At 41.6% G+C, this 18,384-nt stretch overlaps 1 protein-coding gene across 1 annotated transcript in view; it reads right to left on the reverse strand.

Annotated features, from left to right (window-relative positions):
* Nucleotides 1-4,619: 4,619 nt before the first annotated feature.
* Nucleotides 4,620-18,384, reverse strand: part of KCTD8 (potassium channel tetramerization domain containing 8) — a 70,238-nt gene continuing 56,473 nt past the window's right edge. Inside the window, exon 2 of the mRNA XM_063135223.1 lies at nt 4,620-5,256. Within this exon, the coding sequence (XP_062991293.1) occupies nt 4,796-5,256 (461 nt within the window). The 3' untranslated portion in view covers nt 4,620-4,795. The remainder of the gene's footprint in view (nt 5,257-18,384) is intronic.

An 18,384-nucleotide genomic window follows, 5' to 3' on the forward strand; every position in this document is an offset into this window, starting at 1 on the left:
TTGGAGGGGGGATAAGCAAAATGCGATACTTAGTAACTTGGGATACTGGGAAACTTTTCTTTCTTAGTCTCTGAATGCACTTTTCCCAGTGTTTTTTTAAACAGTAGCCCCACCAAATGCACAAACACAACCTGAAATCATATACTAAGCAAATAAATAACAGGAAACACAGCACTGCTACCCACCCTAACCTTGGTGAACAACTGAATAGTTGTGGTGCAAGGGGATGAGGTCCCCTAGGGGATGTGGATGTGCCCAGTGCACACACTCCTGTCCTTGGAGGGTCATCAGAACCCTCCAAAGATTAACCAGTGGAGAAGCTATGCCTGTCATGAGTTGAAGTGACAGGTACCTTCTTAAAGACTGGTACTTAGGGCCAGTCAAATTGGCACAGTTCACCCTCCCCCTGGGCACGTCCACTTTCCTCTTACTGGTAAAAGACAGACATTAAAAAAATTCTTGTTGTTGTTTATTCAGCAATACTGCTGCTTTTAATTCCACCCCTTCTTTGTTTATTTATTTATTTATTACATTTTATATACCCCAAAGCCCAAGCTCTCCTGGCTTTTCCTCTTCAGTGAAGTCAGGCAGGCTTTCATTGTGATTCAACTCCTTATTGTTGTGGGTGTTGTTATAATTATTATTGCTATTAATATTAATTAGTACTGCTATTATTAATGTTATTAATTTTTTGTTAATAATGGCTGTGATCACAATGCAGTCAATCAACTCTGAAGCAAGGATCACAAAGCTTTACTCTTATCCTCCTAGCCTCCTAGTTATGGGATGCTGTTCCCACCTCACAGGGATGGTTTGCATTACTGGCTTTGAAACAATCCTTGGCTCACTTCGTTGTGACCCCAGAAATGTCTGCTCCACGCCTGCCTTCCCGCATCCGCCTGTGTGCTGTTGTTTTGGGGTATCTGCTGTGACTGACTTCCCAATAGATCTATGGCATATCTCTGCCTGCCTCTCTGCCCGCCTGGTGCCTGGGAGCTGTACTACATGATGGGCTTTGTGGTTCAACTCCACAAGCCTCCTGCATGCTTGCTCCCAGTGCTGCCTGTCCTCCTCTGTGCCCGCCTTGCAGGGATGGTTTGTGTGTGTGTTGCTTTGACTCAGGGGATAAGTCCTTCCTGAGCTCACTTAGACTTTTTGAAGTTCTAAAAAAAAATTTCAAGTGTGGAAGAAGATTCATATTTAGGTTTATCTACTCCCCAATTCATGGCATGTTGGGATTTCCTTTGAAATGGCCATATGCATTTCTGCAATGCAATCCTATGGGCGAAATGTTTCAAGATGGCGATCGGACCGGACCGCGGAAAGAGGAGCGCTCTGAAAATGGGCGCTTCTCTTCGCCTTGCTTCTAGGGGTCCACGGTCCGCTTCTACTCCGCCTCTGGGCAAGGCGGAGCAGGCCAATTCGCTCCTGCTTCTACGCTTCTAATCGGAGCGGAGCACATGCCTAGTTTGCAGCTTTAAAAATCCCTGAGATACTGGGGTGTCGGATTTTCAAAAATCCCTCCAAAATCAGGGGATGCTTAGATTTGCTTGAGCCTTGGTATGCATGTGTATACATGGATCAGCTGTCATGGTGCCTAATTTGAGGTTTCTAATGTGAAAATTGATGGAGTCTAGCATGGGACTTGAATTGGGGTGAGTTAAAAGGGAAAAAACCCGCCAAAAATCAGGGGATGATGGGATTTGCTTGAAACTTGCCATGAATGTGGATATAGATGGCATCTGTGAGGGTGCCTGCTTCCATGTTTTTATCTATAAAAATGTCAGAGTAAATCCCATTTCTGAAAATGGGGCATCAGATTTTCAAAAATTCCCCCCAAATCAGGAGATGCTTGGATTTGCTTGTTAACAGAAAAATGTTGTAGGTGTTTTTGGATTTCAATGCAAGTCTATGGGGGGAAAAGTGGAACTCCAATTCGGATCCGGAGCTCCGCAGCGAAGCGGAGTGGACCATAGGCAGATCGGAGCAGAGCGGACCCAATCCAGAAGTTGCGAATCTGGTAGAGAAGCGGATCGGGGGGTCCATGCACAGCCCTAATCATGACCATTCTTTGTGTCAGTCTCAGCTTGACAGCTCCAGTCACTGTTAGTTCTTTGGACTAGCTTCACTCTGCACAGCGATCACCTTGGAGATTGTTTCAGTTTGCCCAAAGCCAGCAAAAACTTCTGTCTTAAAGAGGCTTAATGGGGCACCACTTAGTGGGGCAAAAATAGCAGAAGGCACATGTCTTTATAATGAGAGAATGGCCAGGTAATCCAACTGGTACAGGTCATTGAAACTGTTCCACCAGTTGTACTCATCAGGTTAACATTTGTTTATTCTTACACTGCAAAGACACAAGTTCAATATTTTGTGCCTGCTTCCCTACACATACTAATAATTTAGTCACATCCATCTTCATGAATAATGAGCTAGATCTACACAAAGTTTCCTCTGTCATCAATTTTATATCGAAAGGTGAGATAGAAATTTCATAAACAATCGGTTGGATCCAGACTCAGGCCTCAGCTAGACCTACTGGGTCTAGCGCAACAGAGGGGTGATGATCTCACAATATTTTTATAGCGAGATCTCCCCCTCTGTTTACACGTGGCACGTGACAACCTTTGAGGGAGAGGACATCACGCCCACCATTTTGTGGGGTTATTTTTGGTTAAAGAAGAGCGCACGAATGCTTGTGCGCAAAAGTTTTTTGCATTTTAATTTCCCCCCCTACTCACCCCACCCCACCCCAATGGGCGCAGAGCTCCTAAGGAGCTCTGAGCCCCATGTGCGGGTCCCAGCTCCTCGAGAGTAACCGCAAGGAGCCAGGACAAACTGCGACGCCCGCACACACATTCTGCGGTCTCGGGATCAGCCCGAGGCCGTGGAAGAAGTGGGCTCAAAGGCTAGGGCGAGATCCTGGGGCAAGGGAGGGATCATCTCTCCCTGCTCCTGGGATCCCCTGTGCATCATGTGGATGCACAGGGATGATCCCAGGGATCGCCCCGGGATATTGCCCCGTCTAGCTATGGCCTTAGTCTTACTTAGAATACACCCATTGACATCAGCTGAAGTCCTATTGATGTCAGGGTGTGTACTCTAAGGGTGCAATCCTATGCATGTTTAGATAGAAAAAAGGCGTACAATTCCCAGCATGCTGGCTGGGGACATACTGGGAGTTGTAAGCCTTTCTTCTGTCTAAACATGCATAGGATTGCCCCTTAAGTATGATTAAGTCTGGATCCAATCCAGTAAAAGCAATTGACCAGTTCACACATTATTGCTTTGTGAACCAACCAAAATGGAGAGAATATGTTTTAGAATAAAACATTTAGTGAATGAAATGCGTAAAAAAATATGAAAGCTTGAAGGTTATTCTAGATCTGTGGCACCAAAGATCCCTTCCAAAAGTTACCTACTTGGCTAAATTAACAAAGATGCTGGTACTCTTGTAAAGAAAAGCATGAAACAACAGAATTAAGAAGGTAAATTGTTGATATATAAACATAATATACAGCAGAATTTCACAGGCCTCTACAAATTCATCATTCATCCCAAAACATGCCTGTTTTTATAATATTATTTTGTGTCATTCTGAGTAAATATTAGTTTTTACATACTGGGAAACAGTTTTTTTATGGTGTGTCTTGTTAATGATGTCTTAAATTTAGTATTTTAGCAGTAATTTCTCATCAATTGTCAGAAGTATTATTTTCTTTGTCAACTAAAATACTCTGTGCACTCTTAGTTGAGATTTTATCGCTACTATACTGAGCAGTAATCAATAACACTGTTCTTTTCCATCATACTGAATCTGAATTGAACATTTTAATTAAAACTCACATACCCCAAGCATTATTCATTTTCTGCTGAAACACGTTGTTTTCAATTTGGTAGCAGAGTAGAAGTATAATGAGAACACTGCAGAAACTCTCCTTAAAACCTACTTGAAGATGCAGACAGAGACTAATAATAACGGAAGAGTAATAAATCAAGGAAATCTAACAGTAGGCCCCCTTTTAACAAATACATTAAGGTCTTTTTATTTTTATTTTTTCAACTTGTTGACTAACATGAAAACAGAAAATTTTCAGACCATCAAACCAGTTTTCACAATCTGCTGATAGTTTTGCATTTTACAGAAATAGTCCTAGCAAACATTGATAGATGAATGTTGGTGCAATCATAAAACAGTATAAGGCATATTTACACCATCCTTACAAAACAAACACACAGTCACACACAAATCCTCACAAAGTTCAATTCCAAAGACATTTTACATTTATAGTCTTGGTATTGAACAAAATATTTATCCAAGCAGCAGACAAACCTCTTCTTCTCGTGTGATCTACTTGTCACTATTGTGCTCATGCAAAATAGACATTTGCTTTATTGCGTTAATGTTTTTTAAAGTGTTCCCATTTAATTCTGTTATCATAAGTCCCATTCTTCTTCATCCAGTAGAATTTTGTGTCACTGCTATTATCGTGGACATAAAATGATGAATGATCCGACGATATATTTGTTTCACAAATGGGGGGTTTGAAAACCAAAATGTCTCGATCATGCAAATTTTAACTATTATAAAAGAATCCATAATGCTTTAGTCTCATTTTATTATTTCCTTTAAAAAAAGAAAAAAGGTCAACCCATGTCCTATCCAACATCCAATTCACAGAAAGAAATAAGCAGCAGGAATCCGACGAGTAGACCAGAAAGAAGTACGTCAGTAGAAACTGGCAACATAATAAACATCTAATGCACCACTGACATGTCATGAAATTTCGAAAAACTATAGCCCATATTTTTGTAACAGTTCAGACTGCCATGGGCGTTTCCGTTCAGGAAAATAATCTGGAATATGGATTTTTTTAAAATCCTGAATACATTTTTTCATCTCTTCTTCAACACTTAGCTTCTCACACACCTTCCTTTTGGAGAGATTTGTTTCTCTGGACTTGCTAATAAGAGTCTGAAAAAGTTCACTGTTTCTGCGTTTGTCTGGTGGTGGCATCCACTGCACTGGCGCCTTCTTAGATGGTCGATCCAATGTTAGAGTATTTGGCTGGTGCCCTGTAGACTGTTGAGTACTAGCAGCATTTTCTTGGGGGGTGCTGGCTTCAGAGTGGCTATCACAACTAGAGGTGGACAGCTCATTGCAGGAAGTTCCACTCTCACTTCCTTTGTCTGTAACTTTTTCATGCTTTGTTTCTTCAGGTTCGTGTTTAGGGGACGCTGTTCTCTGTGGAGGTCCTAATAAAAGGAGGGGGAGAAAGTATTAGTAGGCAATGAATGAAGCAAATAAAGGAGCTGCAGCAATGTTCATTATCATCATCATCAACAATCATCATCATCAACATCTAAACTATAGTGAATTCCCACAAAAAGTGGAGCAGTCCACTTAAAAGAATACAATGCACTTAAAAGAAGTCAAGAATTCTTATGCTCAAAGACTTCTCTAACAGCAAAAAAAAGAAAGAAAAAAAAAGCAGTCATGTCTTCCCAGTTATATACCAAGCCTTGCCAGTTATATAAACAGGGTCTCTCTCTTGGTTAATCAAGGCTGGCAGGAAATCATGAAGAAATTGCTCCCATTTGCACCTCTTGGTTGCCAGCAGTAGTAATGGAAGAATCTTCTTCCTACCTGATGTTCCTCAGGTATCCCAAGGGAAGTTCACACACCCCTCCTCATTGGCTGGGCCTCCTTTTTCTCTCCCAACCCCTCTCTTGAACCTTGTGAGATCAAAGAGTATGTTTGCTCAGTGCTTTTGTTTCTCCCTTGAATGTAGCCACGGATTGCCAGGGATGACCCATATTCTTTCGCATACTGAGTATCCTAATTTATTAATAGGATATATTTATTTATCCTATTAGTGAGTATATTTTTAGTGAGTATATGTTTTCTTTCATTTTATGCAGTCACTTTCTTATACAGATTTAAATAAAATGTTTCTTGTAATATATCTGCTTGCCTAGCTACAGGATCTGGACTCACCCACTTTTGCCTAGCTATCTGCCTGTATTCCCACTTAAACCCAGGTGAATTGGAATAATAGATTGGAGTCTGGCTAGAAGGGACCAGAGGGCAGGAACATTGTTTCCCTATGCACAAGAATCCCTATAGCTCTAAAGTACCACTGACTTCAAAGTTGAAATTTTTTTGAAGTGGTGGCAGCAGCTGATAATAAAAGGGATTTATCCCCACCCCCTTGGGGATGTTGTCCTGTTGTCACAGCCTGGCTGTGTTGGATCACACAGTCATATTGGGGACAGCAATCAGCTGCTAGTGAGGAAAGGGTTTCACTAGAGGTCTGTGGGACCTGCTTTGCACCATGTACACATGGTTCAGGATATCAACCTTAATCTATACATCATGCTTAAGGTTAATAATCCCATTTTCACCTCTTCTGTTAAACAAGCTATAAAGCAGGCATGGGAACCTCTGACCCATAGGTTGAGCCCATGGGGGCTTCCTGATCTGGCCTGCCTATCTCCCTAGTAGAGAGAAGCTGTTATCTCCTATCAGCTCCGCTGATCAGCTTTCCAGCTATCAGGATCCCTCCTCACATAGGTTCTACATGGAAGGCCTGGCTTTTCTAAACAATGGGCTTTAGCTAAATCTTTCAAACATTTCCAGCATTGCCTAAAGACACAAGAGTCTCCCACAGAAGACTGAAATAGGTTTGTATATAATAATTGGGGGCTGTAACAGAAACCTCAGAATAACCCCAACTATAATGTAGCTTACAAATCAAATGTTGTAATAGTAAACATAATTAGCTTCTTAATAGATTCGAGTACAGAAATGAAAGGAAATGGAGAGTATCAAACACAGCAATGAGACTGTCCAGACTAGCAAAGGCAGAATTTGTGTCTTGATTTATTTCATTAAGTTTTATTACAGCTAACGTTAAATTGGCAAAAAGCTGTTTCCCATAATAATTACTGTTCTCTGTTGGCATGAACACTGGTGGTGGTATCTCAATTGCTTGAGTGGAAAACATATGACTTCCATAATTAGATTTGGCTGTTTGTATAGATGCTTAAGTTTTCAGACATATGATTATATTCTTGGGCTCATGGGCATTTCAAAATGAGTGGCAGTTGGGTGATTCTGATTGAAACTGGAAGAGGCTTTTTATTTTAAATTCCTTTACCTACTTTGGGATGATAAAAGGGTTTTGCTGTACAGAATTCTGTTGTGGTGAGTGCAATTCCCATAAGAGAAATTACCCTTTAATAGCACTGAGCTCAATGGCCTGTGAATGGTTATGTAGTGCCTTGAAATGAATGAAACAATTTATCATTAAGAATAGGACCCCATGCCTCTAAAGGGATAATCCATTTATCTAATGCAATGCTCCGAAACTTCTCGGGGCCATGGTTACTTCCTGGTTTAAAAAAAAGAATTGAGTTAGTTTGTCCTGCAAAACTCTTTTGATAGGATTTCTCAATATTTTACTTGTCTATATGGATGAGGTACAAAGGCTGATGTACAACAGAACCAGGCTTGGGGTGCATTTTTGGACACTTACATTGAATGGCATAAATAACATAAACAAGGCTGCAAGCTGAAAAGTGCTTTAAGGTAAATGTTACCCCATTGGATGGGTTTTTGAATGCGGTGGTTCTAGATGCATATTTGCAATAACTACAATGTCCACATGGGTGATGGCCCATAGGCGTTGTTGCACCTCCTAAAATATTAGGTGGGCATTCCTTACGCTCATTGAAATTATTCTTGACTAGCATATCTCTAACATTTCTGGTTCTCCTAAAAGAAACTAAAGACCGGTCCTGACAACTGAGGATATGTTGTAAGACATGCCAGTGTTTTCTTATGCTCTCTTGCAGGTGGTTTGTGACATAATTGAATGTCAAACTGCAGTTGATCCAATTTGAGAGTGATTTTCCCCCTGTTCTCTCAAAAGATCAGCTCTTTTTTAATCTGCCCTGTTAAAATACTGGTAAATCATTCTTGCTGAGTAACCCACTGATGGTATGTGGGCGCCAGTGTGCTTGCCCAGAATTAATTTATCCCTTTGGCTGACAAAGATTTCCAACCCCTCAGCATTGTAACCCTTACTCCAACCTCAGCACCAAAGCTTTGAACAGACCTCATTGGCAGGCAACGGTTTCATAGATGGACACCAGAGTAATTCAATACTGTTGTGCCAGGGAAATTCAAATGAAAATGGCTCAGAGAAAATAGGGGAGAGAGAGAGAAGATTCTAAACTTCCATGTCTACCAGTTTCCTATACTCACCATCATTCCAAGAAACTGAGCGTATTTGGCCTAGCCCTTTTTGAATGTATTTATATTAAATTTGTTGTTAATCTTAAACATTTGTCTTCTTTGCAAGCCCATAACTGTTACAAATTTCACTAACTTCACTTGGAGCTGTTCAGTGCTGCCTTTATAAAAAAATAAAAGGAAAAGGAAAACTTAACACTCTCTTTCACACACACACCATAACGCCTCAGCACGGTGGCCCCACTCCAGATCGGATTCGTCAGTGACTATTTTAAAGGCTATAAAAATAGAATGTCAGGAGATCTGATCATAGATGTTTGGTGTCCTGTGCAGCTTGGCCTGGAGAGATAAGAGTAAAACCCTGTGGTGGTTGTGTACACATGCAGAGAGAAGGGGACTAGCAGTGATGCACAAAGAGAAGAGAGTGCATGTGCTATGAAGTGGTTAATAGAGAATGGGTTACAAGGGAAACACAGTTTTTCTAAGGTTCAAGGAGCAATCAAGTTAGCAAAAATATAAAAGTGGTTCTGAGTTATTTGAGTTGTTTACTCCCTACTTGCTCTATCTTCATAGTTTGTTAGAACGCTGTACTTTGGGCTCAAAATGAAGACATATGTTCAGTTATCATGGAGAGGTTGTGGCAAGGGATTGATTAACCAGATGTTTTGTGCAGCAACAATTCTGAAAATCCCTGTCAATAATAGTCTGTTGTTTTTAATGTAAAGCACCTCTTTGCTCCTCCTGAATTCCTTCTCAACCTATTCACACAACCTTCATAGAGAATATACACTAGTGCAATTCAAGGAAATCTACTGTGGTGAAATAGCTCTAGCTTCTTTTTAGTTACTGTTTACCTTCCCACTCATCCTCACCCCCAGGAAAAAGCCCAGTCCAAGGGTTGGAGCACAAGTTATGGTCCCTGTGGTGGTGCTGTTGCTGAAAAGTGTCTCCTCATGATGAATGATCACACCCCAGGTCATCATGTTCAGAAGTATTTACTACATGGCAGCCAGCCATCTCCTTGCATATCTCCAAAGTCCCATTGCACTTTCCTAGCAGCTGCTCATTCATGGCAAGCTGGGGTGTATATTCAAGAACAGACCCATTGGAGAGAGATCAGAAGAGGGCTTGGACTTCCCATTTGAAATGGCATGATCAAGCCCAGTGGACTAGTTCCAGAGGATATGGCCAATATTCCTTTTCATGTCTCTTCCAATATCACAGTTTTGAAGCAAGTGCCTCTTCAATTTGCTTCCAGAATAAAACCCAGAAGTGGACCCTAATTAGGGATGTGGTACTGATTGCATCCGCTTTCCCAAGACATAGCCCAGCAAACACACATATACTTGTCCACAGACACAGATGTTTAGGATTGGCATGTTCAGGTGAACACACTAAGCTCCACATGGAGAATTTTTTATATTGTGCATGTTTGCTGAACACATGCCCAGATTTGATGAGGACTGCTAGGGGAAGAAGTTGCTTTATTTTGGAAGACTTTGACTTGGCATCCAAAAATACAGTTGTGTAATTTATTTTTCTAAAATAGAGTTTTGTGGATGTTGCTTTATCTTAAAAACTGAAAAATTCCCAGAACTGTGAGATACTTAATTAGGCATGACAAGTCACTGAGATAATATTTATAGCAGAAGACTGAAAGAAAGTAGTAAGGAAAAAGAGGGAGAGTGTTTGAAATTCAATCCTTAAAAAGGGTTCTAGGAGAACAGTTATATGAAGATCCCCGATAAGCTACTAAAAGTGTATCTCCCCCTCTCCCCACTCTCTCTAAATAATTTCGAAATGGCCACATTTAATCCTTTTGCTAATTAAAATAGATTGTATGGTTATTGCTACTATTCTAATCATCCCAAGCAAATTTGACCAAAAGAAACAGGCTGTAACTGCCTTTACTACAGTTTTGGATCTAATTTACTTTGCCTTATTTTTCCCTCCCAGCTTGGACAGACACAATGGAGGTTGAGCCTGCAGAAAGATATAATTACCTGGGAACATTGCCATGGAGAGACTGGCATGACACCACAGCAGCACTGCTCAGCTGCATATTTATAAGCATCCATTTGGAATTAACAAACGTTCATTCAGTAAAACATTCCTTCTTCTCATTAGGATGTCCATTCTGAGACATTTTTTCAAAGCTTAACTGAATGATAACTAAAAATCCTAAAACAGGCTGAAGTTGTAAAGAAATGCCACTAAGAAAAGAAAATCACCTGATTCTGATTTTAAAATAATCAAGCTTTATTTGTGTTGCAATGAAACATAGGCCATGTGTGTTTATTTCAGAATAATATCACAGTAATCCCTACCGAGCCACATGACGTTCACCTGCTCCCGCAGTGATCTCGGGATAAACGCTCAGTTTTCCCAGGATATCACTGACTGGATGTGTAGTGGCTTTTCTGGCTCTCTTACTACAATCCTGAATTCCATTGCTGGTGTGAAGCTGTTGTTGCTCGGCGTGAGCTCCTGGCACAGCGAACAGCTAATCTGCTGGCAGGGGAGTGTGCATGGGCATCATTGTGGTTCATTGGCAAGTATTTTTCTTTTCTTTTTTACACAAACATATCGATGTGCAGGAGCACATCTTCAACACAGTACCTATCCTCCCCCTGCCTTGCTGTGTGTCTGTGCTGGTGCACATCTCGGAGGAGTTATTAAAAATATATTCTGTGCCCTGTACCCATCTGTCCAGTCCTGCCCACTTCTCCCAATACCCATTCAGAACCGCCGTCAGGGGGCACACATCCTCCTGCAATGGCTGTCCTTAACTTGGGGAAAACCTCCCTCCTGTGTGCCCCTTGAGCGACGATTCCAGAAGTGGGAAACCTTGCAATTATCTCTCCTCTGTCATGAAAGGGCTGTAGGTGTAGATTAGCCCATAAGGATTCCAGGAAAAAACATACAGAAACACCCCACCACCCGTGAAGAAATAGTAAACGAAAATGACTCTGACATCGCAAAGGGAATCACTCCACAAGAACAAGTTACCACTCCTGCTAGTGGTATGCTTTCTGTACCAAGCCTCCCATCTACTTCTATAGATCTATTTCTACACCTGCCTTTTCCCCCCGAGATCATTCCTGGTAGGGATGTTCACGGACCCCCCGCTCCACCCCGCGGGCTGCTCCGCCCATACTCTGCTCCTCTTCGCCATGGAGCTCCGGCTCTGAATCAGAGCTCCACAGTGGAGGGGAGTGGTGCCAGGTAAGGCTGGGAGAGGAGGGCGGGGGGGTTTATTGGGCCCTGTGTGGCGACGGCGGCAGAGTCCGGTAAGAGACCAAGGAGGAGGGGGGCCTTACCTGCCTCCGTGCGGCCCAGACTTCCTGGTTGAACCGCGGGCTCAATTGAAGAAGCCGATGGACCGCGGACGGAGGCAGGTAAGGGAGAGGAGGGCGGGGGTTTACCGGGCCCTGCCGATGTCGCCGCATGGGCGACAGCGACAGCGGCAGGGCCCGGTAAACCCCACTTACCTTTCTGGTGGAGCTCTGGATCGAGGCGAAGGATCCGCCTTCACCTCGATCCTCTTCGCCACGCTCCGCCGGCCCCCCAATCCTCTTCGCCTCCGCCTTAAGGGGAGGCGAAGCACCCCACTCCGCTTCTAATTCGCTGGTCCGATTAGAAGCGGAGCACATCCCTAATTCCTGGATAGTCCCTGTGCATCCAAAACAAAGCATTGGGCTGCAGACATCCAAAGTTTTTATTTTATAAGAATCCCTCAATGGATCTATGGAACTCAAGCCATTCTTGAAAATAAAGGTAGTGATGGGGGCCGGCACTTCACTTTGCAGCATGCCAGCCATACATAAAATCAGGAAGGGCAGGGACCCAGGTGTGCTCATGAGCACACTGGCACCATATGGGGGTGCCAGCCCGAAGTTATGCTTATTTAAATTGGACTGAGGTTCCAAACCTACCTATACATAGCATGCAAACATGTGTAAAACAATTTTCCAGTGGCTGTTTTACTTAAGGAAAAGAAACCTCAAGAAGGGCTGATTTACAGCAGAGAGGCAGGAGGGATGAGAACCCATTTCTTACTTGTGGCTTCTGCACTACAAATTTTCCTTAGGAAAAAATAGCCATTGAAGTTGAAAACATTGTTTTGTAATTAATATAGACAGGCTCGAGAGAACTGGTAAACTGTGGCCTGGTGCTAACATAGACATCCTGTTTTCTGCAGCTTTCTGGAGACTCATAGAAAGGGTTGTGTTCTGGATACAAGATTTCTCTGTTTTTATCTTATGCCGTGCTCATAGATTATCTGCTAAGCCAGTTCAAACGGTTTCTTTCTTAGGCGTTTGCTAGACCTACCGCATATTCCAGGATGGAGGAGGGGTGATATCGTGTTGTGAATAACGCAAGATCCCACCCTCGTTACACGTCAGGTGCGGCGACCTCTGGAAGAGAGCCATCGTGCCCGCCATTTTTTTAAAAAAAGGAACGAAGCACACGAATGCTCGTGCACCAAGGTAAGGGTTTTTTTTTATTAAAAAAAAATGGGATTCCACGCTTCCCCCACCCTAGCCCTGATGGACACAGTGCTCATGAGGAGTGCTGCACCCCGTGTGCACCTCCCAGCGAGTAATTGCACAGAGCCAGGAGAAGCCAAAAAAATGGGCCACATGCTCGCAGTCTCAGGCCCGAGACAGCGAGAAAAAGCGGGCTTGAAGGGGTAGGCTATATCCCGGGGCCAGGGAGGGTTGATCCCTGCCTGTGCATCCAGATGATGCACAGGGTATCCCAGGGGCAGGGAGGAATGATCCCTCCATTTCCCAGGGATTTTGTGCTACCCTTCTAGCCTGGTTTTTCTGTGGTCCTGGGCTGATCCCGAGATTGCGGAATGTGTGGCTGGGCATCGCGGTTTGTCCTGGCTCCTCACGAGTATCCACAAGGAGCCGGGAGCCAGGCACTCATACCAAACATTAACTCTTGTTTAGCTTATCTGTGTCAAAGTTTATGGATGCATCAGGAAAGGAAGGGGGACTTGGCATTCCCTCCTATCTCATAGCTGCTATGATATAGCAGAAGCATCCATAAGCCATAAACCTATGCCATGCACAGGTTCTTTGCATGCAGTGCTTTACTGAAAGACTGCTTTGAGTGTAGACTTGGTTTATGAATGCTCCAGCTATATCTTAGCAACTATGAGATAGGAGGGAACTCCTATCTCATAGTCCCCCTTCCCTTCCTGATGCACCCATAAACTGCATAGTGGTAACTCCATTTGAACCTCATATCATACTAATTTTCTTAAACATATGGTGTGTTCTGCATGTTCCCCCCATTCAGATATGCAACCAGCCAACCAACAAATCCAACCCAGAAATACAGCATATCAGGGAGACAGGTAGGCTCAAATCCTTCTCAGCTATATCTAGTTTTCTATATGGAGAAGCATTTAGTAATACGATATTTCACCTTCTATCTCAGGCACCAGGCACATTTCCCCATAAATTCAGGTGTTTGTGTAGCCTGAACCTTAATTGACATGTATTGAGGTTGACCAAAACATGTTATTGACATAATACAAACAAAATTTCCCTGTTGTAGAGTAGGGATTCATGCAGGTAAAGCAAATTTCCTGACAAAAGGGAGATACCATCTCTTGCATTACATAGGAGTTCTCTTACTGCATAAGGTACTTAAAATAAAGAGTGTTTATCATTTCCTGGACCTATATCTTAAATGCCCCATATGCCCAACATCTGATTCTAACATTTCTTATCCTTATTCACGTTCTCTCTGTCTCTTTCCCTTCCTCTCCCCCCTCTCTCACATACACAAACACACAATACAGTTTAAAATGCAGAAGAAGAAACCCTTCCTCATCCAATAAGGTAAAGAGATTAAAAAAGCGAAGCTAACAGGATAATGAGATGAGGAACACAGTCTAATTGGTGATAAAATGTCAATATTCCAATAAATGTGTACTAGAAGTCCATTAGATTTAATTAGGCTCTCTTTTTCCCTCCCTCCTTGCAAGCAATAACTCTAGAAAAAGACAAATTACAATTGAAATCTTCTGGCTGCTGTGAAACAATCATATCCTGGTTTACCAAAACAAAGGAGGAATAAGTGAATAACACATTCAGGAGAGATATAGTACAATAAGTATTTTCACTTGATAGAATAGTGATATTTAATACTAGCTGTACATTATATTTATTTATTTATTTATTTATTTATTTCAGTTTATAAACTATCTGTTCCCAGAATTCAGTGATAATGTGCATGAAGTTTTTAGATGTGTTTTGTAGTATTAATACTGTCTCATTTCTACTAGAAATTAATATTAATTTGCTTTTTGAGGAGAAATTGAACTCAAAAGTGGGAAATGAGTTGATATGGACTAGGGATATTATTCTATGATTTCCCTCTAAACCTGGAATTAAAACCAAACAGCTGGGAGCACATAAATGAAGCACTATTCCTTGAAAAGTCAATGAAACTGGTTGTAAGGCAGGACTTTTCTGGTCAGCTTTGATGAGGTTCATTCTGGGTTACATTGCTGTCTTCTGATTCTAAGGACTCCAGCCATGAAGATACTATCATGCAAAAGCCACCCCCTAAAACAGTCAAGACTTATTTAAGAGAAAAGGCCTCAGTCAGTTGGGAGCCAACGAACCTAAAGGAAGCCAAATGCCACTTAAGGCTCATTCTTGGGGCTCAACTACAGCAAGCAGGATATTCCACTATGAAAGCGGTATATAAAAGGCAAGAGCCACACTACTGCTTTGTAGCAGTATTTAAGTGCACTGCAGGATCTACAGTACTGCTTTATAGTGGTACTGAAGTGCACTAACAACTGTTGGGGCCCATGACACATCTACACCAAGCAGGATATAATACTATGAAAGTGGTATTAAAGAGGTATATGGTATGTGTCATTGGGCCCCAACAGTTGTCAGTACACTTCAATACCACTATAAAGCAGTAGTGTGGCTCCTGTCTTTTATATTTTGCTTTCATACCACTTTCACAGTGGAATATTCTGCTTGGTGTAGATGATCCCTTGATCTGCTGCTTATTGGAGGTTGTTTGTCTTCTCATCCCAGCCCCACTTGGAACTGTCCATGGTACTGCCCTGTTCTCATTCCTCCATTCCTGAATAACCTGTCTTGCCCAAACCTTGGTAAACCCCTAGTTGATAGTGGAACCCTGCAGCACAGACCTCAGTAGCACCCCAAAATGCTAAACCTTTGCCACAACAGATTAAATCCTCTCAGTGCCATCCAGTAGTGTTTTTCTGAGTAGATCATAGCTTTTTCAATCTGTCCTAGGAAGAAATTTGGTGGAACCTTGATAGTGAGGGAGAAATTGCTCACATCCACTATGATCTGGACTCCACAGTTAAAACAGTTTTAAAGAAGACCCTGAAACCATATTATGTTACTTTGGCCTTCTCCCAATATGTTTGCTGTTGTTGTAGCTTTTGTTTTTGCTGTGTTTTATTGCTTTTTAAGACTGCATTGATTTTTATTTCATATTTTATTATTGTATGTTGCCTTGGGAGGGCTTCTGCCCTGAAAGTCAGTCAAGAAATATTTTAAATAAATAGAAATTTAAAATAATAGTCCTGTCAGTGGAGCACCATGTGGTCTAATTGGTATGGAAGACAGTTGCTGAGGCATGACGATGTGAACAAGGTGAGTGTTTTTCAGGTCCATCTTGAGCCTTGACCATCATATTTATCACATCTAATAATGAGGTAATGCTCATTTTAGTCCAGGAAGTTGTTGGTGCTTTCCTGAGGAGGACAGGAAGGATACCAGCTTCAGCCACTGTTGGAAAAACTAAACTGGGCCCAAAGAAGTGTAATTACTATAGGCTCATAGCTAACATTCTCCTCCTAAGCAAGGTGCACAAGTAAGACGTTGCTGCGTGACTCCGGGCTCTCTTGGATGAAACTGATTTTCTAGATCCATTTCAATTTGGATTCATGCCTGGTTTTGGAACTGAAGCTGACTTGGTCACTTCTATTGAGGGAAAGACAGGGGAAATAAGATCTTGTTCATTCACTTAGACCTACAGCAGTTTTCAATATCAGTGACTATGATATTCTTTTTGGACAGGCTGCGAAAGCTGGGGCTTGGAGGCAATGCTTTGCAGTGGTTCTACTCCTACTTGGATGGTTGTTTCCAAAAGATGGTGCTGGAGAATTTCTGCTTGGTATTTAGTATCTACCATTCTTACAGTAAATTTTGAACTCCATCAATCTGTGAATATTTCAACTAATAAATATGTGATTTTTTTTTTAAAAAATACTATGGCTGGAGGGAAAAAGTATTTTTTAAAAGAGCTGCAGGTAACAAGGCAGCAGCATTGCTGTGTGTGGAATAACTGCTCATTTCCTTTGTTCCATTGTCAATTCTAGTCACACAGGTTTTTCAGACATTACAAAACCCTGAAAAACAGACACTAGCAGAAGGGGTAGCGCCACTTTCAACTCTCTCAAAGAAATACATCTCTCTCCTTAGCCTATGCAAAGATGAAACCAAGAGACAAATCTATACTTAAGAATCAACAGCAACCACACATTTAGTGCAACATCTAGAAAAGTAGAGTGACAATCCTAATGTACTCAGTAAAGGTTACAGAGATGGTATATACATTAATTAATGCATAATATAACAAACAAAAGCTACCAATCACTGTTAGAAGGAAAAGCCATGTATAATATTTTCTTTCTTCATACTCAATTACAATAATACACAAGAACCAAAATAGCCTCCCGAAATAAGTAAATGTACCCTTACCTTGTAGACTCACTGATGAAAATTGATCAGCCTTTACTGATCAGTCAATTAAAGCTTTCCTTGTTTAATATACTGATTTAAGTTTGCAGCCGTATTCATACTCCATTTCAATTCAATGTAATGTTAGGTTTTAAGCTCATGAATGCATTTATTTATACAACCAAGTCACTTAAAAGAGCTTTGGTTGCTGCATACCCACTCATGATCACACATTCCATCTAACCTCTTTGGTACCACTTCTTTCCAACACTGGAAAGTGGCAAGAACGGTATAATATTACTTTCCTAAACCCTCCTGTGTCCACAATATCTTCTTGAGAACAAATTGAACTTTACAATGGAAGTCAGAAGTAATTCAAAACTGCTCTCACTCTCTCCTGCTAGGAAGAGGCACTAAAAGCATTTTAAAGAGGCTGTGTGGGATTTAGGAGGTGGTGGACTGCATCAAGACCAGGGATAAGAATCACATCCGTGTACAACAATAAATAGGAGTAAAATGGGATTTTTCAGTTCCCTGTTCTTGGGGTTGTTGAGAGCTAAATCAATGCAGAAAAAAGTCTGACAACATATGGAGACCTAAGAAGTCACCAATGTACTGTGACTTATGACTGACCCCAGTATGGGAACAGGCAAGTTAAAGCCAAACCACATCAGCTTTTAGTACACAAGGAAATCTTTATTAGACCCTTCAGTGTTGCATATTAAGATCTCTGAAAGAAATGGAGATGCTTAGTAAGGATTGTGGAAATAATTCCACTTTTTAACCATGTGGTCATTTTCATGACTTTATAGCCATAGCTAGACAAGGCCTATATCCCAGGATTGTCCCGGGATCATCCTGTGCATCCAAATGACACACAGGGGATCCCAGGAGCAGGCAGGGACGACCCCTCCATTTGCCTGGGATAATCTTTAGGTCTAGCAAAGGCCTATGACAGAGACGGAAATCTGTTTAGGTAAGTAGCTACATCAAGAAAAAGTACTAGCAAATATACCATTGGAAAACCTAGTTACCTTTGTAAGAGAAGACTTCTTAGGAACATAAGAAGTAGCCTTATAATGAGTCAAACCTAGTATTGCCAACATTGATTGGCAGCAGCTCTTCAGGGTTTCAGGATGGAGCTCTACCTGGACCTGCCAGGGATTGAACCTGGGACCTTCTATATGCAAAAAATGTGATCTACCACTGAGCTATGGCCCCTGCCCGCAGAGGTATTTTCATGTCCTTGGCATAGCTTTTAGCTTTAAATACAACATATTAAAATTATCATTAAGATAATCCCATAAGAACATCATTGTAATCATTGTTATTGTAATCATTGTAACCTACCCTGAGTAATTCATATACATT

Source organism: Elgaria multicarinata, chromosome 10 (genome assembly GCF_023053635.1).
Source record: "Elgaria multicarinata webbii isolate HBS135686 ecotype San Diego chromosome 10, rElgMul1.1.pri, whole genome shotgun sequence".
Taxonomy (NCBI): Eukaryota; Metazoa; Chordata; class Lepidosauria; order Squamata; family Anguidae; genus Elgaria; species Elgaria multicarinata.